General features: G+C 38.2%; 1 protein-coding gene across 6 annotated transcripts in view; it reads left to right on the forward strand.

Annotated features, from left to right (window-relative positions):
* The window catches only part of VPS8 (VPS8 subunit of CORVET complex), a 302825-nt gene that overhangs the window by 165699 nt on the left and 117599 nt on the right, over window positions 1-19527 (forward strand). For all 6 annotated transcript variants that reach the window (XM_065540320.1, XM_065540319.1, XM_065540318.1 and 3 more), the window contains 7 exons: window positions 863-982; window positions 2420-2476; window positions 4283-4365; window positions 5396-5480; window positions 6286-6384; window positions 12751-12840; window positions 17472-17518. In XM_065540320.1, coding sequence (XP_065396392.1) covers window positions 863-982; window positions 2420-2476; window positions 4283-4365; window positions 5396-5480; window positions 6286-6384; window positions 12751-12840; window positions 17472-17518 — 581 coding nt within the window. The remainder of the gene's footprint in view (window positions 1-862; window positions 983-2419; window positions 2477-4282; window positions 4366-5395; window positions 5481-6285; window positions 6385-12750; window positions 12841-17471; window positions 17519-19527) is intronic.

Genomic DNA, 19527 nt, shown 5'->3' on the forward strand with positions numbered 1-19527 from the left:
TTGTTCCTAATTTTCTTAAAGACACTTATAGCCTCTTACACATAGTGAGTACTTAGGAAATGAGAGCTGAGTTAAAGCCAGAGGAATGGCTATGATTTGATAACCGTGTGTGTCGTAAAAAGCCTGTTATACAAAACCATGTCTTCAAGGAACTGCTTGATACAAGGCCGAAGCCATTCACTTCATTGGTCTGTGTGATAGCTAACTTCTCTGGGCTACCTTGACTCTCAGTTGTCTTACTCTCAAACCTCAAAGCAGCTTTCTTCTTCCGTTGCTGATGGACAGATTTTTAGTAGGGCTATTTAAATTTAACTGTACAAGACCAGCCTGGCCAACATGGTGAAACTTTGTCTCTATTAAAAATACAAAAATTAACCAGGCGTGGTGGCACACGCCTGTAGTCCCCGCTACTTGGGAGGCTGAGGCAGGAGAATCACTTGAACCCAAGAGGTGGAGGTTGCAATGAGCCAAGATCATGCCATTGCACACAAACTTGGGCAACAGAGTGAGATTCCATCTCAACAACAACAACAAAAAATTAGTTGTAGAAGGGTTCTCTAAGAATTCCTGAGGGAAACATGATTAATATTTCTTTGAAATACTACAATTTACATCTCTACCTCTTTATCAATTCAGTTCTCATCCAAAGTGTGATAGAAGTAGGCCAGAAATCACTGAAATGTTTTCAGAGTATGCAAGTATTTGTGCTTCTTCTAAATGGCGTTGAATTCAACTGTTGCACAGTCAATAAAAGGATCTTTTTATGAGTCTTCAGTAATGAGGCTATCCCCTCTTCTAATTGTATATATTTTTGCATCAAACCAGATGGTGTATTGAATAAATGGTCTCCTTTGCTCCTCAGGTTATGGTGGAGAATTCAGACTTTACCCCCTCACAAGTAGGATGTCTCTTTACCTTCCTTGCTCGGCAGCTTGCAAAGCCTGACAACACCTTGTTTGTAAACAGAACACTTTTTGATCAGGTAAGTGTCTAGCAGTGAAAACTAAAAGGTTTTTTCCTGTTTACTGTGCACAGTTCCCTGGATTACACTGTTTCCTGATATGACAGACTATTGGGTAAATACCTTATCAAGGAGAGGCCTGTTCAGGTTTTGGATCTAAATTGAGGGATATGTGTATGTGGGTGTATGGGTATGTTTTGTGGAGATTGGTTTATGGAGATTGTGTTCTCTCAATTATTCTGTTGCTATGAATTGCCTAGAATTCTTTGCTCAAGAGTTTCCCAATTTAAGAATCTCCCCCATCTCACAGGTAGTAAGAGTATTATGACCATCATCTGGAGAAGAGATTACTTTTGTAAAATCTCAATTTACTTACAAATGACTTTGAAGGTATCTTGTAATCCCGCTTAAATATCTCCTATTTTTCCACAGGTGGCAAAGAAAATACTTTTTGTCTGGAGAAAGTAACTAAAAATGACTAGCATTTTTTGAGCACTTCACAATGGCAGACATTGTTCCAAAACCTTATGTGTGTCTGTTACCTTAGTCCTCTCAAGAGCTCTAAAATAGGGACAGTTATACTCCTTTTATAGATGAGGAAACTAAAGCCTGGAGAGATTAAGTAATTCATGTAAGGTCATACTTAGTAAGTGTTATTATTAGCAGTAAATATTAAGTCTTAATAGAGTTAGTGTCCAAATTCAAGTGGCCTGACTCCTAAGTTCATGCTTTGCTAGGTCCATGGTATCGTATCAGGAGACTTAAAATTAAGGTATATAGACAACACTGCCTTATAGTTATGTTTCTTTTCTCTCTCTCTTTTTTTGAGACAGAGTCTGGCTCTGTCGCCTAGGCAGGAGGGCAGCAGCATGATCTTGGCTCACTGCAACCTCTGCCTCCCAGGTTCAAGTAATTCTCCTGCCTCAGCCTCCTAAGTAGCTGGGATTACAGGCGCATACCACCACGCCTGGCCAATTTCTTGTATTTTTTGTAGAGACGGGGTTTCACCATGCTGTCCAGGCTGGTCTTGAACTCCTGAACTCAAAGTGATTCGCCCTCCTCAGCCTTCCAAAGTGCTGGGATTACAGGCATGAGCCACTGCACCCAGCCTCTTAGAGTTATGTTTCAAAAGAGTAAAGAAATACATACACAAGGGCTGCCTCAACCTCCCAAAGTACTGGGATTACAGGCATGAGCCACTGCACCCGGCCTCTTAGAGTTATGTTTCTCAAGAGTAAAGAAATATGTATGTAAGGCACATATTAAATTGTTAGCATACCTGAACCTGATGTTACATATACTAGGCTAATCAGTTGGGAAGGTACCTTATACCTGTGGTATTTGTTATGGCTGGGTGTGAATAAGTTGGTTATTTGAAAGGGTAGTTATTACTTTTATTATGAGAGTATTAATGTCTACATGCTGATATCAAATAAAAAATACTTTTTCTTTGGCCAGGTCCTTGAATTCCTTTGTAGTCCCGACGATGACTCCCGACACTCTGAAAGACAGCAGGTATGAACTACTAGAACTCTTTTTGCTAAAAAATAGGAAAGAAGAATAAGCCAGAAAGAACTCTTCTGTGTTAGACCTCACTACACATGAGGGGCAATGACTTGTGCCAAACCCTAATACGAAGTTAGAGTCAGTGGGAACCAGAAAATAGAGTGGATGGTTGTTAGGGTACATGTATAAGAAGCTTATATCAAACTAAATTCCTAGGTAGACTGGATCTGTCTTGCATCTACCATGACATCAAAGAAACGACTTCATCTTCCCCTATTATGTGGTAACAGCTAGGACTTCTTGTACGCTGCATTCCATTGGCATAATTAATCTGGTAACTACTGCTAGCTGCTGTGGTCCTGAAACAAAAAAGCTACAGCGTCCTGAGTATTGACATACCTAACTTTTGAGAGTGCCCTAAAACCCCACCGCATTAGGGCTGACCATTCTGGAGACTAGAATCCACCTGTCCCTCCACTGATTATTATGAGACAGTAACTGTTTGAGTACCACTTCTTTTTATTCATGCCACTTTCTTGAGGTTGCCTTCAGGAGTAAGATTCTTTAAAAAGCATACCCACCATAATTGTGGGCACTAAGAGAGTCAACCCATTTTGTATTCATAGCTAGATTTTGTCAGGCAAGTAAACTAGTAAAATTAAGAACCATGAGAGCTGTGCGGAAGTATGGCTTTATAGCACTGTGGTAATCATACACAGCTGGGGAGTTGAGACTATCAGATAGCAACAGTGACCCCTTTATCTGCACAGCTATGGCGCAGTGACTGCTGCAGAGTATCCTAGGTCAGAGAACAGCTGGTAAAATTTTGGTTATCTCTTAAATTATTTTGAATACAAATAGTAATATGGGCCCCCTCATTTCAGCTGCGTAGTGTGGTAAAAATTATTTATATGAGCCCCAATATTCTTGTTTCCTTTTTATTGTGGTAAGATAGACATAACACATAATTTACCATTTTAACCGTTTTTAGGTGTATGCATAAGTGGTATTCACATTATTGTATAATCCTCATCACCATCCATCCCCAGAACTCTTTTATCTTCCCAAACTGAACTACCATACCAATGAAATCGTAACTCCTGCTCACTATTTCTCCTCCCCACCCCTTAGTAACTACCAGTCCCTATGAATTTTACTACCTTAGGTCCCTCACATAAGTGCAGTCGTACAGTATTCATTCTTTTGTATTTAGCTTATTTCACTTGCAGAATGTGTTCAGGGTTCATCCATGCCATAGCATGCATGTATCAGATTTTCTTCCTGCTGAATAGTATTCCGTTGTATGTATATACTACATTTTGTTTATTCATTCATCCACTGATGGACATTTGGATTGTTCCACCCTTTGGCTATTTTGAATAGTGCTGCTATGAAAAGTCATAATTTTTTAAAAATTAACATATAAACATGGATACCAGCTGTGGGTAAACAGATTGTAAAGAACCATAAGACATAAAAGTGAGACAAAAATTCACTTCTTGAAAGAATATATACGGACATTTTAGCTTAGCGGAGAGTCAGCTCAGTGTCTCACAGGGCTTCATTCGTAAACTCTGTGGCGTTCTTTCCATGTTTGAAAAGCAGAGCCATTTATCTTTTTATAGGGCTTAAATGCAGTATGATCAAGTTTATGATGTCAGTCTAACCCCTTCCATATGTGACAGCAAGCCAAAATATCATCAACTAAGAATACAAAAGAAAAAAATTAGAAGTTATAGTCTACATGGCTGAATGCACTCTTAAAGAGCTAGTAAATTCTCAAGTGTTTTTACTCATTTATTTTTAAATGTTCAGGTCCTTTTAGAATTGCTGCAGGCTGGAGGCATAGTTCAATTTGAAGAGAGTCGCCTCATCCGGATGGCAGAAAAAGCTGAGTTGTAAGTTGTTTTGAGGCATATATTAGTTTGCCATAGAAATATTAAATTACATTTCTCTAACTTAAAGCCCAGTTTATTGATGCATTGCTGCTTTTTTAATTAGGAAAGATTATACAAATAACAAAAAGCTAAGTGTGAAGTTTTTGCCTTTTAATTGAATTCTAGAAATTAGTGAAATTTGCAGAAATTGATAGGGCAAATATGAAGCTTTTATATAATTGTTTAAACATAAAAGTGAAATAGCAGTCTTATGATGTTTTATTTTAGATTTTTCCTTTAATATTTCCATGTTTCATAAATTTTTATGGTTACCTTAGCTATATTAGAGACAATGTAGTTATTGACATAGCAAATAAGAGAATATCACATTACTACTTATCTAGTATGCTGTATTTATATGACGTAATTCTGAACAGAGGAACTTTATGTAAAATTTTTGTAAATTATCAATATCTAACATAGTCACTATTTCTTATGTGATACATTATTGCTTTAGTATTTCTTTTGTATTCAGCATTGAAATTTCTTATAAACATAATATGTAGCAGCCTCTTGAACCTGTAGTTAAAGGAATGGCAGATACTCATCTTCCCTAGATATTCACTGTAACTTTATTTAACAGTAGAAATCACATCTACTATATTAATTTTTCTTTTCTTTCTTTTGAGACAAGGTCTCCCTCTGTTGACCAGGCTGGAGTGCAGTGGTGTGATCATAGCTCACTGCAGCCTTAACCTCCTCGTCTCAAGCAATCCTCCTGCATCAGCTTCCATAGTAGCTCGGATGACAGGCACATGCCACCATGCCTGGCTAACTTTTAGTTTTTTTTGTAGAGACAGGGTCTTGCTATGTTGCCTAGGCTGATCTCAGACTCCTGGTCTCAAGCAATCCTCTTGCCTCAGCCTCCCAAAGTGCCTGGCATGAGCCAGGACACCTGGCCCACTTTCCCTAATACTAACCTGTGTGCCAGAGCAAATGTCTCAAAAACCTGCCTGTTTGGTACACTGAAGTTTTTCCCTTTACATTCTAGCTATCAAATTTGTGAATTTATGTATGAAAGAGAACACCAATATGACAAAATTATTGATTGCTACTTACGTGACCCTCTGAGAGAGGTGAGTCAAGACACTGTTTTACCCTTTTTTCTTACTCAGCCTTCCCTCTTATTGAGTACAAATAACTGTTGAGTAGAAATATTTGTGCATGTGCATGAGCCAAATATACATTGATAATTAAAACAGATATAGTTCTTGCAGTTTTGGAATGTATGATTTAGTGATGGAGACTGACAATTAACAAAGCCAAATATGATTACAAATGGTGATAAATGCTAGGGAAGAGAAACCGAGTGCAACTTTAGAGGATAATGGGGAACTGACTTATGCAGAGTAGCCAGGGGAGGAATTTCAGAGAAAGTGACATATAAACTGAGTTTTGGAATTTGAGAAGCCCGTGAAGGAAAGAGTCAAGAAGAGTGTTTCAGGATGGGAAACTGTATATGCAAAAGACCTGAGGTGGGGAAAATGGACATGTTCAAGGAGCTGAGTAGAGATCATATAGATGACGTGAAAATCAGCATAGGTGGAGCATAATAGACAAGGGCAGGAGTGGTTTGAGCTGAAATTGGGAATGTGGACAATGGGATCCCCAAAAGCCAAAGTGTGATACTCCTTCATTATGTCACTGAAGATTAATGAATTGAAACCAAAATTAATTAGAACAGATATTTTGCTTCTAAGAGTCTACCCTAAATTTTAAACAATTACCCTTTCTTTTTAGGGGCAGAGTTTTCCATCAGTTAACAATCTCCAGATGGTTTTTCATCTTCAAATGATAGATGTTTACTAAGACTGGTTCAGTTGGTAGGGACTAAATCTTGAGTGAGTGAATGAATAAATTATATTGTCTTGTGCTCTTCAGGAAGAAGTCTTTAATTACATTCACAATATCTTATCCATTCCCGGACACAGTGCAGAGGAGAAGCAGTCTGTATGGCAGAAAGCAATGGATCATATTGAGGTACTGATGTGCAAAACTTCACACTTTACCATCTGAATGGTCATCTAACCCAAGTTAACTTTATGCCAACTAAACAATGGCATGTATCACATTAAGTTGGTTTAATTTAGGGTTAAAATGTTTTTCATGTGTAATTATTCTACCTCATATTTGTATTCATAAAGTCTGTGTCACATGCAATCTATTACATCCTGACTTCTGAAACTAGCCCATGTTCAGTCAGCCAGTGACAAACTAGTATTAGTGCATTTTTACAAAGTTCCTAGAATGATTCTGAGAGTACTACTTGTCCTTTTTTCCTAGTATGTGATGGGTGCCGTACCCTCCAATCATCTAATGGACTTTTAGAAAAATTACTGCAATGATGTATTTCTCTTCCTTATATAACAGGATGATGATTCTGACCTAGCTGTGGTCAACTAATTCACTGATTTTGTTGATGCCTGCAGTTTTACAGAGGATGCAAGTGTTCACTTCTATTGAAACAAAAAGTTCTTATTCAGAAACAACGCTTCTGGATATACAAATAGACTACCTGTGTGATGAGGGCTGTGATCACAATGTGTTCTGAAATGGGACCCAAAAATCACTTCTTACTTGAGTTTCCTTATGTTCATAACATACTCCTTACCCCAGAATCCAATAGAACTAGCAGTTTTGTTGAAATCTATTATTTTTATGATTTATGTTATTTTATCTATTCTATTATGTTTATTTCTGATTATTGAAAAAATAGTAAGAAAAGAGGCAATCCTCTTTTGGAAATAATATTTAGACTGAGGTAGTCCTAGTTTTGGAAATAACGTTTAAACCGAGGTAATCCTAGTTTTGGAAATAACATTTAAACTGAGGTAATCCTAGTTTTGGGAATAACATTTATATCTACAGAGTTGCTCTCGTTCTCCTCATATCAAGAATCAGGTGGTGGATTTAGAGATGTAGTAGAGATATGATTATTCAACATGTTTGAACATTTTTTTATAGATACGAAAAACTATAAGAAAAGATATGATGTGGATACTTTATTTTAGTTTCTGAAGGTTGTAAAGTTTAGAAAGATCAGAGGTGTGAATAGCATCTTCTTGTGAAATATCTGACATGAAAGGTGGTATAGCCAGTCACGAGATACGTGGTCTGAAGTAATTTCCACACTGCTGTATTCCACACTGCTGTATTGATTGAGAACATGGAATATATTATTTAATGTTGTTATATTCCTGCTAACAACAGATGAATATATCGAGGAGGTTAAGGCTGCAGTGAGCCAACAAGTCATTCTCTGATTTTGTGTTTTATATTTTTTCCCTTTAATCATTTAGTACTCTTTTTCATCATCCTCTTCAAGTCTCCATGGTTATATTATGGTTCAGTTCTCATTTCACCTCATCTGCATTATACAGTGGTTTGAGCACATGGATTCCAGACCTCAAAAATGAAGCCACATCTCTGCATTATGTGAAATGTGATAAATTAATCAATGGGCAAACAGATTACTCAGCAAAAAGCTCAAGCTGGGGAAGCAAGAAGTATTTCTGCTGTGCAGTAATTATTTTTGCTGACTAGTTTTTCCCACATCTGCATATTTTTCACCTTGAACTTTTTAATATCTCTTAAGGCCACAGTGACAGGTGTATAAACTTTTGTTGAAGGACTTCTATGTCTTCAGTAATGTAAATATAATCAACATTAAATACATAGGACAAAAAGTCATAAAGAAGTTTTCTGACAAGATACACTTAGTTTATAGCTTAGTGGTTCTTAACACATTTGGGGCTCTACACTGTTTTTGAGACTCTAATGAAAGATTTAGTCTTATGCCTCATAATATTGCACATGTACATAGATATTATGACTCTGTTTAAAGTTTCAGGGATCTACAGATCCCTAAAAGTCTTTCTTAGATGACAAATCTCTGGTTCAGATGGTTTTTTGAATATGAAAGGTTTCATTAGATTGTGATGACATTTTATATTTTGAAATTTATAAAACATTCAAAAAAGTACATAAAACACATGTACAGCTTAATTAAAAATTAAAAAGCAAACATCCTAGGTCCTGAACAAGAAATATTATATTTCCATACCTCAGACATTTCGCATGTATTCTTTTCTGATCACAGTTTTTTTCTTCCGCCCTTCCCCCATGTAGCCATTATCCTGGTTTTTGTGACAGTTTCTTACCTTTTTGTATACTGTTACTGCATGTGCATGCATCCCTAAATATATGTTTTTGTTTTGCCTATTCTTGAACTTTGTGAAAATGAAATCGTACTTTATTTTCTTATTTTTGCCCAGTATTTTGTTTGAGAAGATTGTACATTTTGTTTTATGTAGCTACAGTTGATTTTTATTGTATAGTATTCCATTTTATAAGTATATCACAGTTTATCCATTCTACTGCTGCTAGACATTTCAGTTGTTTCTAGTTTTAACTATTAAGAATAGTCTGTTCATAATCATTCTTATATGTGCATCTTGTGCACAGCCACAGACATTTCTCTAAGGCAGTGATTCTCAGTTTCGTCCCTAAACCAACATCACAGCATCAGCTGAGAATTTGATAGAAATGCAAATGCTCCACTTCAGACCTCCTGAATCAGAAACTCCGGGTGAGGCCCAGCAATCCCCTAAGTTATTTTGATGTATGCTAACTCATAATCTCTGCTCTGGAGTATATAATTGATAGTTGAGATTAATATTTTAAATTTCACTGGATGCCAGCACTGTATGAGAGTTCCTATGGACTCTGTATCCTTAGCAAACTTTAAATCTTTCCCGATCTAGTGGATGTGTAATGATATCTAATTATGTTTTACATTTACCTTTCCTTAATTACTAATAAGATTGACAGCCTTTTCATATGTTTATTGGGCATTTAAGTTTTCTGTTTTGTGAAGTGCCTGCTGAAGTTTTTTGCCCACTTTTCTGTTTGAATGTCTCATACTTACTGCTTTGGAAGATTTCTTTATGTATTGTGGATGTTAGTCTTTTATCAGCAATATATTTTGCAAATATCTTCTCCCGTTCTGTGGCTTTTCCTTTCAATCTTTTTGTGTTTTTTTTTAAGTGGTCAAAATAATAATTTCCCCCCTCCACTTTATGTCCTGCTTTCTTTCTTATTTCTTTTTAAGCTTTGGCTCTTGAGTTCCACCTGAAAGTAATTTTTGTACGTAGTATGAGATAGAAGTCAAGTTAATTTTTTAGAATACAGATGCCCAATTTTCCCAGCAGCAGTTATTTTTAAAGGTTGCCTTTTCCTGTTGTTCAGCAATGCTGCCTTTGTGATGAGTATATCAAGGATCTATATGCGTAGTCTATTTCTCTGGTCCTTCTGTTCCATTGGTCTGTTTGTCCATCTCTGCATCAGTACCACACTATTTTTAATATTGTTGCTGTATGGTGAGTCTTGATATCTTTAACAGAATCTTGTCTATTATTGACTTTTGATACTTTCAAATATATTTTAGAATCAGCTTATTAAGTTCCACCAAATTTTTTTTAACTTTGTAATCAGGCATTGCACTGAATCTATCAATAATTTTGAAGATAACTTGCAATCTTTACAATATTGAGTCTTCATATCTATGTATGGTATAATCCTTTATTTAATATCTTCCTATAAAGTTTTATTTTTATTTATTTATTTTTTTGAGACAGAGTTTTGCTCTTGTTGCCCAGGCTGGAGTGCAATGGCACAATCTCGGCTCACCGCAACCTCCACCTCCCAGGTTCAAGCGGTTCTTCTGCCTTAGCCTTCCCAAGTAGCTGGGATTATAGGCATGCGCCACCAAGCCCGGCTAATTTTGTATTGTTAGTAGAGATGGGGTTTCTCCATGTGGGTCAGGCTGGTCTCGAAGTCCCAACCTCAGATGATCTGCCCGCCTCAGCCTCCCAAAGTGCTGGGATTACAGGCGTGAGCTACCATGCCCAGCCCCTATAAAGTTTTATAATACCCTCTGTGGAGACTTTCCATCCTTTGTTTTCATTTTGTTTGTTTTGTTTTGTTTTTCTGAGACAGAGTCTCACTCACTGTGTCACCCAGGCTGGAGTATAGTGGCACCATCTAGGCTCACTGCAACCTCAGCCTCCTGGGTTCAAATGATTCTTTCCTCATCCTCCCTAAATAGCTGGGATTACAGATGTCACCACCACTCACAGCTTATTTTTGTATTTGTAGGAGAGACAGGATTTTGCCATGTTGGCCAGGCTAGTCTCAAAGTCCTGACCTCAAATGATTCACCTGCCTTGGCCTCCCCAAGTGCTGGGATTACAAGCATGAGCCACCATGCCCAGCCCCATTCTTTGTTATACTTACTGTCACAACTTCATATTTTTAATGCTGTTGTTAATGGCATTTTTAAAAATTTCATTTCCGCGGGTCACGGTGGCTCACGCCTGTAATCCCAGCACTTTGGGAGGCTGAGGCAGGCGGATCACCTGAGGTCAGGAGTTTAAGACCGGCCTGGCCAACATGGTGAAACCCCGTCTCTACTAAAAATATAAAAATTAGCCAGGCGTGGTGGTACATGCTTGATCCCAGCTACTCTAGAGGCTGAGGCAGGAGAATGGCATGAGCTTGGGAGGCGGAGCTTGCAGTGAGCCGAGATGGCGCCACTGTACTCCAGCCTAGGCAACAGAGCAAGACTCTGTCTCAAAAAAAAAATTTCATTTCCAACATAAGTATGTTTACTATAAGGATTTTTATGGAAGTTTTCTTCTATTTCTAGTATGCCAAAAGTCCTCATGAATGGATTTTGAATTTCATCATGTTTTCTTCCTTATTGTGTTTTTGTGTTACATTTTATTGATATTAAACCAACCTAGATTTTTGCAGCTAAGTGCTACTTGATCCTGATATATTATTCTTTTTACACATTGCTGAATTTCATTTTTATTTAGGATGTTTGTATCAGTATTGTGGCTCAGATTTATCTGTAATTTTGTCCTGCTGGGTTTAGTTGTCAAAATGTTACTAGCTTCATACAATGCACTGAAGAATTTTTCTTTTTTCTGTTCTCTGTTGTAAGAGGTTTAGTTAAGGTTGGGATTATTTCTTCCTTAAATAGTTACTAGAACTTACCAGTGAGGCTATTTGAGCCTACAGTTTTTCATATGGGAAGTTTTTACTCATTCAGTTATTTTAATAGTTAAAAATCAAATCAGGGGCAGACACGGTGACTCATGCCTGTAATCCCAGCACTTTGGGAGGCCAAGGCAGGATGATCTGTTGAGCCCAGGACTTCCAGATCAGCCTGGGCAACATAGCCAGACCCCGTCTCTAAAAAAAAAAAAAAAAAAAATCACATCAGGCTATTTCTTCTCAAGTCGGTTTATTAAATTGTACTTTTAAGGAATTTATTTTGTTTAAATTTCCAAATGCTTGGCATAAATTCATTCATCATAGCTTATTTTTGAATGTCTACAGATCAGTAACAGTGTCTCCTTTGTAATATTTAGTTATACCTTCTCTCTTATTAGGAGTATTGCATTAAAGTTATATAAACTATAGTTATTTGTGGCAGCTAATTATTACAAATCTACAAGTACTACCTAACATGATAATTACAAGATACATTGTGAATGTTGTAGTCATAGTAGCTTGTCTGAGTTTTATTTAATAATACAGTATTTTGTATTTGGTCTTTGTGTTTTAGCCGCGTATCATGGTTGTGTTTGATCACAGTGTCCCCACAGAGAAGGTAAATTGGAAAGGTAGAGTATTAGGTGACAGAAACCAAGTAAGAAGAGAGTTTTAAAAAGAAAAGGATAGCCAGTAGTGTCCAGGAAAGTCCAAGGGGAGGTCAAATTAAAAGTCTTATATTTGACAAATAGATTTTATTAACAATGTTTGATTAAAAGTGGTCAACATTTTACTTTCATGTAAAATTTAAGACCTGAAGTTTATTTCTTAAAATGCTTGCAGTTTCTAAATCCACTGGGCACCAGAAGTAAAGTTTTAAAATTCTTAGCCAGATAAATTACAACTATACTTTCTCATTTCTTCACGTTATTACTTTAAGCTCCAGGGTGAAATGCATTGACAGGGAACTTGGGAAGCTTTTGTTCCTTCTGTTTCTCCTGCAGATATCATGGCTGAAATCCAGAATTCTACAGTGCTTTCATTTTCTAAGAGTTCTGAATTACCTTTCTTTAAATTAAATTTTGATTTTTTTTTTTTTAACATGACACATTTCTAATTTTGCTCATTTGCAAAGTGCCCTTTAAATTGAGGCTCTATATCAAGGTCTGCTGAAATGCAGTATGGGAGCTCGCGACTATATTGAGGTAGGTAATCATGCCTCATATCTGTGGATATGCTGGTTAAATGAGCAATTAAAGATGGCTTTGTCTTTTCCTTTAACTCCAGGAACTTGTGTCCCTGAAGCCCTGTAAAGCTGCGGAGCTGGTTGCCACCCACTTTTCTGGACATATTGAAACGGTCATTAAAAAACTTCAGGTATGTATTGCAAATATATATTGGGGAAAAATATCTAGTGGAGAGACAATTATTAAATCTTCACCTAAGAAGTTTTGATTATAGTGATTTCTTCAGTTGATATTTATTAGCAATTTCTGTTAGGTTGGTACAAAAGTGATTGTGGTTTTTGCCATTTCTTTAACGGCACAAACCTAATACCGTGTGTGTGTGCGTGTGTGTGTGTGTGTGCACGTGTGTGTGGAGGCAGTTGTGTGATGATCTCTTAGTTTGGAAATGAGGGAGTTGATCTTTGTGCATAACAAATATGAGCTTCAGAGAAGCATTTCTGGAATTATAATGTACTTATTCTAAAAATCCTAATCCACAGATCCTCTCTTCCCCCATTTTCTTTTGCTGTAGGATCCACAACCCTGTTTTCTTTTTTCTTTTTTTTTTTTTTGATACGGAGTCTCACTCTGTTGCCCAGGCTGGAGTGCAGTGGTGCGATCTCCACTCACTGCAAGCTCCACCTCCTGGGTTCACGCCATTCTCCTGCCTCAGCCTCCCGAGTAGCTGGGACTACAGGCACCTGCCACCACGCCTGGCTGATTTTTAAAAATATTTTTAGTATATTTAAATATATGTATAAAATATATTTATATATTTATATTTTATATATTTAATTTTTTAATATTTTATATTATTTTATATTTTTAGAGACACAGTTTCACCATATTAGCCAGGATAGTCTCGATCTCCTGACCTCGTGATCCACCTGCCTTGGCCTTCCAAAGTGCTGGGATTACAGGCATGAGCCACCACTCCTGGCCCACAACGCTGTTTTCTTTGAGATTCATATTTATTCAAAACTTTGTCATCCTGAAATTGTGCTGTTTAGAATTTTTCTTGGAAAATCTTAACTAGAATGCAGCTATATGCGTGGTAAATATTGAGAAGCTCAGTTAGAAGTACTATTGAATGCGCTATTTAAGGTATTCCACTTACCACTTACCGTGGCAGTGCTGATGTTGAGTTTGCCCCCTGTCATTGTAGCCACAAGTGATAGAGGCAGGGAATAGGACAATGACAGGGACTTGAAGCACCACCCAAAGTCCTCAAGTGACATTAATAGTGGTTGGGAATAGCTGTGCAAGCAGGAAATCAGAGCAGTGAGTAGGAGGTAGCTGGCATGAGAGACAAAAACATGGAATTCATTCATTCAGACACTTAGTGCAGCCCCACTCTCTAGCAGTGTGCTAGGCCCTAGGGACAGAAATAAGAATACAACCTTTTCTTAAATTTTCCCTCTGGAACAGAGAAGCACTTGCATAATTACAGTCCAGTGTTGAAAGAGCTACACTAGAGATATGTGAAAAGTGCTGTAGGAACAAGAGAAGAAGAGTGTGATGGATTGCAAGAAAGACAAGAATGCCGAAAGATCCCTAACCTGGTCTTGAATGCCTAATGTCAGATTTCCAAGCAGAGACTTGGGCAGGGCTTTCTCGATAAAAAGGTTCTGGATATAAAAAGCCTTGAAGGCATGAAGCAGCCTGCATGTTCGGAGAACAGTCAGGTCTGTGTGAAGCATGACGTCGTGGGGGTGATGGTGGAAGTGGCATTAGATTAAGCTATTAGTGATAGGCTGGAGGGGAGGAGCTAAACTAGAGGGGTGGCAAAATACAGCTTGGAGACAAATGCGGAATGGTTTCATATATGATGCTATGAAATTTAAACTGTCTTCTGTGTACTGAGAATTAGTGTGTGTGTGTGTGTGTGTGTGTGTGTGTGTGTGTGTGTGTGTGTCAGATTTTGGCTCTGTTGCCCAGGCTGGAGTGCAGTGGTATCATCTCGGCTCACTGCTACCTCTGCCTCCTGGGTTCAAGCAATTCTCCTGCCTCAGTCCCTGAGTAGCTGGGATTACAGGCGCCTGCCACCACGCCCGGCTAGTTTTTGTATTTTAGTAGAGACGGGGTTTCACCATGTTGGCCAGGCTGGTCTTGAACTCCTGACCTTAGGTGACCCACCTGCCTCAGCCTCCCAAAGTGCTGGGATTACAGGCGTGAGCCACCGTGCCCGGCAAATTACTGAAGTTTTTTAAAGCTAAAGGGCAGTATCATTAGATCCATTTTACAGAAAATTAACTTTGTATAGCAGTGGGGAGAATGGACTGGAAAGGAGAGCGAATGGAGGAGAGAGAAGGTCTAGGCAAAAGATGGAGGACTAGCACTAAGTCAGTGGCAGTTGGAGAGGACAGATTTAGGACATTTTTGTAAAGTAAAATGTATAGGATCTGGAAATTAGTTGAATGTGGTGGGAGGAGTTAAAAACGACTCCCAGGTATCATTCTTGGTTGTCCAGCATGATAATGATGAGGTCCATTAACTCAAGAAAAAGACTCATCCATTAATTCAATAATTACTCCTGTACCTGCTCTGGGCCAAAAATATTAAGTACTGAGGATACAAAAGCATGTAAGTGTGATCCTGCTCTCTAGAAAGAAGACAAATAAGCCAAGACAATTACAGACTAGTTTGATCGGAATGCTAATGGAGCCCAGGATTCTAAAGTAGTACACGGAAGGACATGAAATTCAGTCTACTGAGGGAGGGTAGGAGGAGGTTTCTACCAAAATTACTCTCAACCTCCAGAGCTTCTCTCCCCTTTAAAAGTCAGCACTTCTGGTAAATTTTGCCTGTGGTGGGGGCTGTGTTGTCATTGTCCTTTAAGATTTAAAATGATCACTTGTGGCCGGGCGCGGTGGCTCAAGCCTGTAATCACAGCACTTTGGGAGGCCGAGACGGGCGGATCACGAGGTCAGGAGATCGAGACCATCCTGGCTAACACGGTGAAACCCCGTCTCTACTAAAAAAGAAAATACAAAAACTAGCCAGGCGAGGTGGCGGGCGCCTGTAGTCCCAGCTACTCGGGAGGCTGAGGCAGGAGAATGGCGTAAACTTGGGAGGCGGAGCTTGCAGTGAGCTGAGATCTGGCCACTGCACTCCAGCCTGGGCAACCGAGTGAGACTCCGTCTGAAAAAAAAAAGAAAGATCACTTGTAGGGTTTTCTTTTCTTTTCTTTTTTTTTTTTGTAGTCTCTAAGAATATTAAGAGACAGACCCAGTAGATAAATATAATGTCATTCATCAGACAAATATATAGAAGTAAAGCACAGGCCAGACACAGTGGCTCACACCTATAATTCTAGCACTTTGCAAGACCCAGGCAGGCATATCGCTTGAGCTTAGAAGCTCAAGACCAGCCTGGGAAACATGGTGAAACCCCATCTCTACAAAAAAAATCCAGAAAATTAGCTGGACATGGTGGTGTGTGCCTTTCATCCCAGCTATATGGGAGGCTGAATTGGGATGATCACCTGAACCCAGGAGGTTGAGGCTGCAGTGAGCTGTGATCATGCCACTGCACTCTGGCCTGGGTGACAGAGTGAGACCCTGTCTCAAAAAAAAAAAAAAAAAAAGCTGAAGTATGATGGATAATAAAAAGCTTTCTATTTGTGGTCTGTTTGTGGAGTCTTAGACAATTCTTTTAAAGAAATGAAGTATTTACTTTATTGCCTAGCTTTATAAATTCTGCAAGAATCCCATATAGATCTTACAAAGTATGTTTACTTTTGATTGACAAGAAATATGCCTCTAACCAATTGTTTTCAGAATTCTTAAAATGAAAAATATGCCAGAATGTTAAGTTATAACCAAGAAGAAAGTCATGTAAAACAACACAAAGTGATAGTGAAGAAATAGAAAATCAAAGACTGATACAAATAAATATATTTTTTAAATCATATTTTTATATTAATCTTTTTCATCCTTAGGAGTCTCCCATTTTTTTACAGATGAAGTGTGAATGTGTCAAAAAATACAAAACAAAAAAGAAAAACTAAACAATAACAATTTTTGCATAGGTTTCCCAAGAATTTAGAAATATTCATATTTTTGTAGTATTTGAAGGTTTATCTCTTTTAACCCTCGCTACTACCCTGTGTGGAAGGCAGAGAAGATATTGCTGTCCTCTTTTTTCTTTTTCACATAAGGAACTTGAATTGCTCAGAGGATAAGTAACTTACAGGAAGTCACATTGTGAGTAAGTGGCAAGAACAGAACCCAGATTTTTTGGCGTATTGATTGCTAACATGTTGCAGTTTGATTGGCATCTCTTCTGTAGTTGTTTATATTGTTCATGAGCTTTTTTGGTGGTGGTTGTTAACTTGGACCTGAAACTCCCACCTTCCCTCGATGAACTATCTCACAGCAACCCATTGCCACAGGAGGACCAGGTTAAGGCCGGGTGAAACTGATCAGTGCAGCGAGAGCTCAGCATCCACAGAGCAGTTCCAAGCACCTGCCACTCCGGGGGTCCTTGTGCTGGGAACGGTTCGGCGATTTGTCTCAGTAGAGGTCTTTTTTGGGTGATAATAGGGTGTTTGTGTTCCGTTTACACTGAGAAGTGAATGTGTGACAGTGATTAGAATTATTGAGAAGACATAAAGAACCTCCAAATGATTCTTTAGAATTTCTTAGATACGTATCGAGGGCTTTATGGAAGTACTCAGATATCTGTGCATAAAGGGATAGGTTAAAGTAGTTCTTTACTATGGAAGAATTTGAAAAATTTGTTTTAATATTTAATTGTAATTTTTATTGATTTTCTATTCAGAACCAGGTTTTGCTTTTCAAATTTTTGAGGAGTCTTCTTGACCCAAGGTATGTTGATAAACTTTAGTCTTTCATTATATATATATATATATATATGAGAAACAAAAGGAAATAAATTGAGATTAAGTTACCAGCCCATAGTATCTAAATAGTACAATTATCTCTTAATTTTTTAATATTAGTAGGAGCAACTGGTACACAGATAATGTGAAAATAGAAGATATGAACAATAGATTGTATCTTGAGATAATACTTTTCTTTCCATTTGAACATGAGCATATATGGTGAGTTCTCATGGGTGTAAATAAAATAATGAAGCCATGCCACGAGGACATGTTTCAGAAGAGTTAGCTTCCCCCTCCTGCCCTTGTTTCACTCTTGCCTAGTCCTAACTTCATGTGGGAGATTGATGGTGCCTGTACTTTCCAAAGTTAACACTTGGTTCCCAGCCTACCTCTAAATGTATTACCTTTTAAACTCTGACTTAATATGTTTAGTTTTAAACAACTTCCTGATGGTGTGGGAAGGAAAGTTGAAATGTGTTTTTTCACTGCTACTCTGATGCTTATATCAAATAAAAGCAAACTCAAGGAGATGATGAAATTAATTAATAATGGATTTGTAGGCAGAGCAGTTCTGCATATGAGGTTTTAAAGTTTTGCTGTAACTACATAGAGTACATTGGGAGTTGAGGACAGTAATATTTAATATCCTCTAAGATAGTTACTCTTGACCAGTAGTGTGCATCAGAATCACCTACGAAGCTTTTAAAAATTCAGATGCCTTGGCCCAACCCACGGAATCACTGGGAGCTGGAATATTTTGATGCACACCTAGAGTTAAGCATGGTTTACATGTATTTTTCCAAGATGACATAGCTTTCATATCAAACATGCAAACTTTAGGTTTCATTATAATGTATGCTGGCCATTAAAAACAACTATTTACTTACTTTAGCAGTTGTAATATCAGTTTTGGTTATTTCTGTATTCTGTGCTGTTTTAAAATGCCAAAATACCAGTAATTTTGTTGATTGTAAAATTTTTTTGAAAGCTCAACCATTTGAATCTTGAATAGGCTGTGTGTACATTTAAATTTAGTCAAACAAATGTGTATGTGTAGATGTTTACTAAAAGCAGACTGATTACAACCCCCCCCCCCACTTGTGTTCAACACCTTTTCAAAGTATCTGTGTTTTAATTCTCTGTCCTCAGATTATTACTGAGGCTAGACATCCTTTTTTTAAAAAAATTCCTATTAATCATGTGTATTTCCCTCAGAGTCAGTTTGGGCCCTTTTCTACTCCCAGAATTAACTGATGGAAAGATTTTAGAATTGGAGCTGGGAGTGGAAGGGAAGGAAGGAACGTGGGAAGAGGTGAGGAGAGCTGGGAAGGGGAGACATGAAAGTAGGGCAGAGCACGGAGCTCAGAGGAGGAGAAGGAAACGCCAGTCCCACTTCTCAGTCCTTTCTCTAGAGCCTGAGAGCCTGTCCACCTCTTTTTCTGTGACACAGTTCCCTCTTTTCCTCCCCCATACTTTTCTCTGTGTTAGATCCATTCACTGCTCTGCCCTTAGGTTAATTTATTTTAATCAAGCCCCTTTCCTCTGCCATCCTACCTGGAGAGACTCAAGCAGGAAGGACAGGGGAAGGTCAGCTTTGAACTTGGCATTTTCTCAAATGAAGCGTGGAAAGTGATAGTGACCAAATATTTTTATTTTTTATTAAAGAAAAAAAAAAACAGGGCCGGGCACGGTGGCTCAAGCCTGTAATCCCAGCACTTTGGGAGGCCGAGACGGGCGGATCATGAGGTCAGGAGATCGAGACCATCCTGGCTAACACAGTGAAACCCCGTCTCTATTAAAAAATACAAAAAACTAGCCAGGCGAGGTGGTGGGCGCCTGTAGTCCCAGCTACTCGGGAGGCTGAGGCAGGAGAATGGCGTAAACCCGGGAGGCGGAGCTTGCAGTGAGCTGAGATCCAGCCACTGCACTCCAGCCTGGTCGACAGAGCGAGACTCCGTCTCAAAAAAAAAAAAAAAAAACTGTATTAGGTAA

The sequence above is a fragment of the Macaca fascicularis genome, chromosome 2, assembly GCF_037993035.2.
Source record: "Macaca fascicularis isolate 582-1 chromosome 2, T2T-MFA8v1.1".
Taxonomy (NCBI): Eukaryota; Metazoa; Chordata; class Mammalia; order Primates; family Cercopithecidae; genus Macaca; species Macaca fascicularis.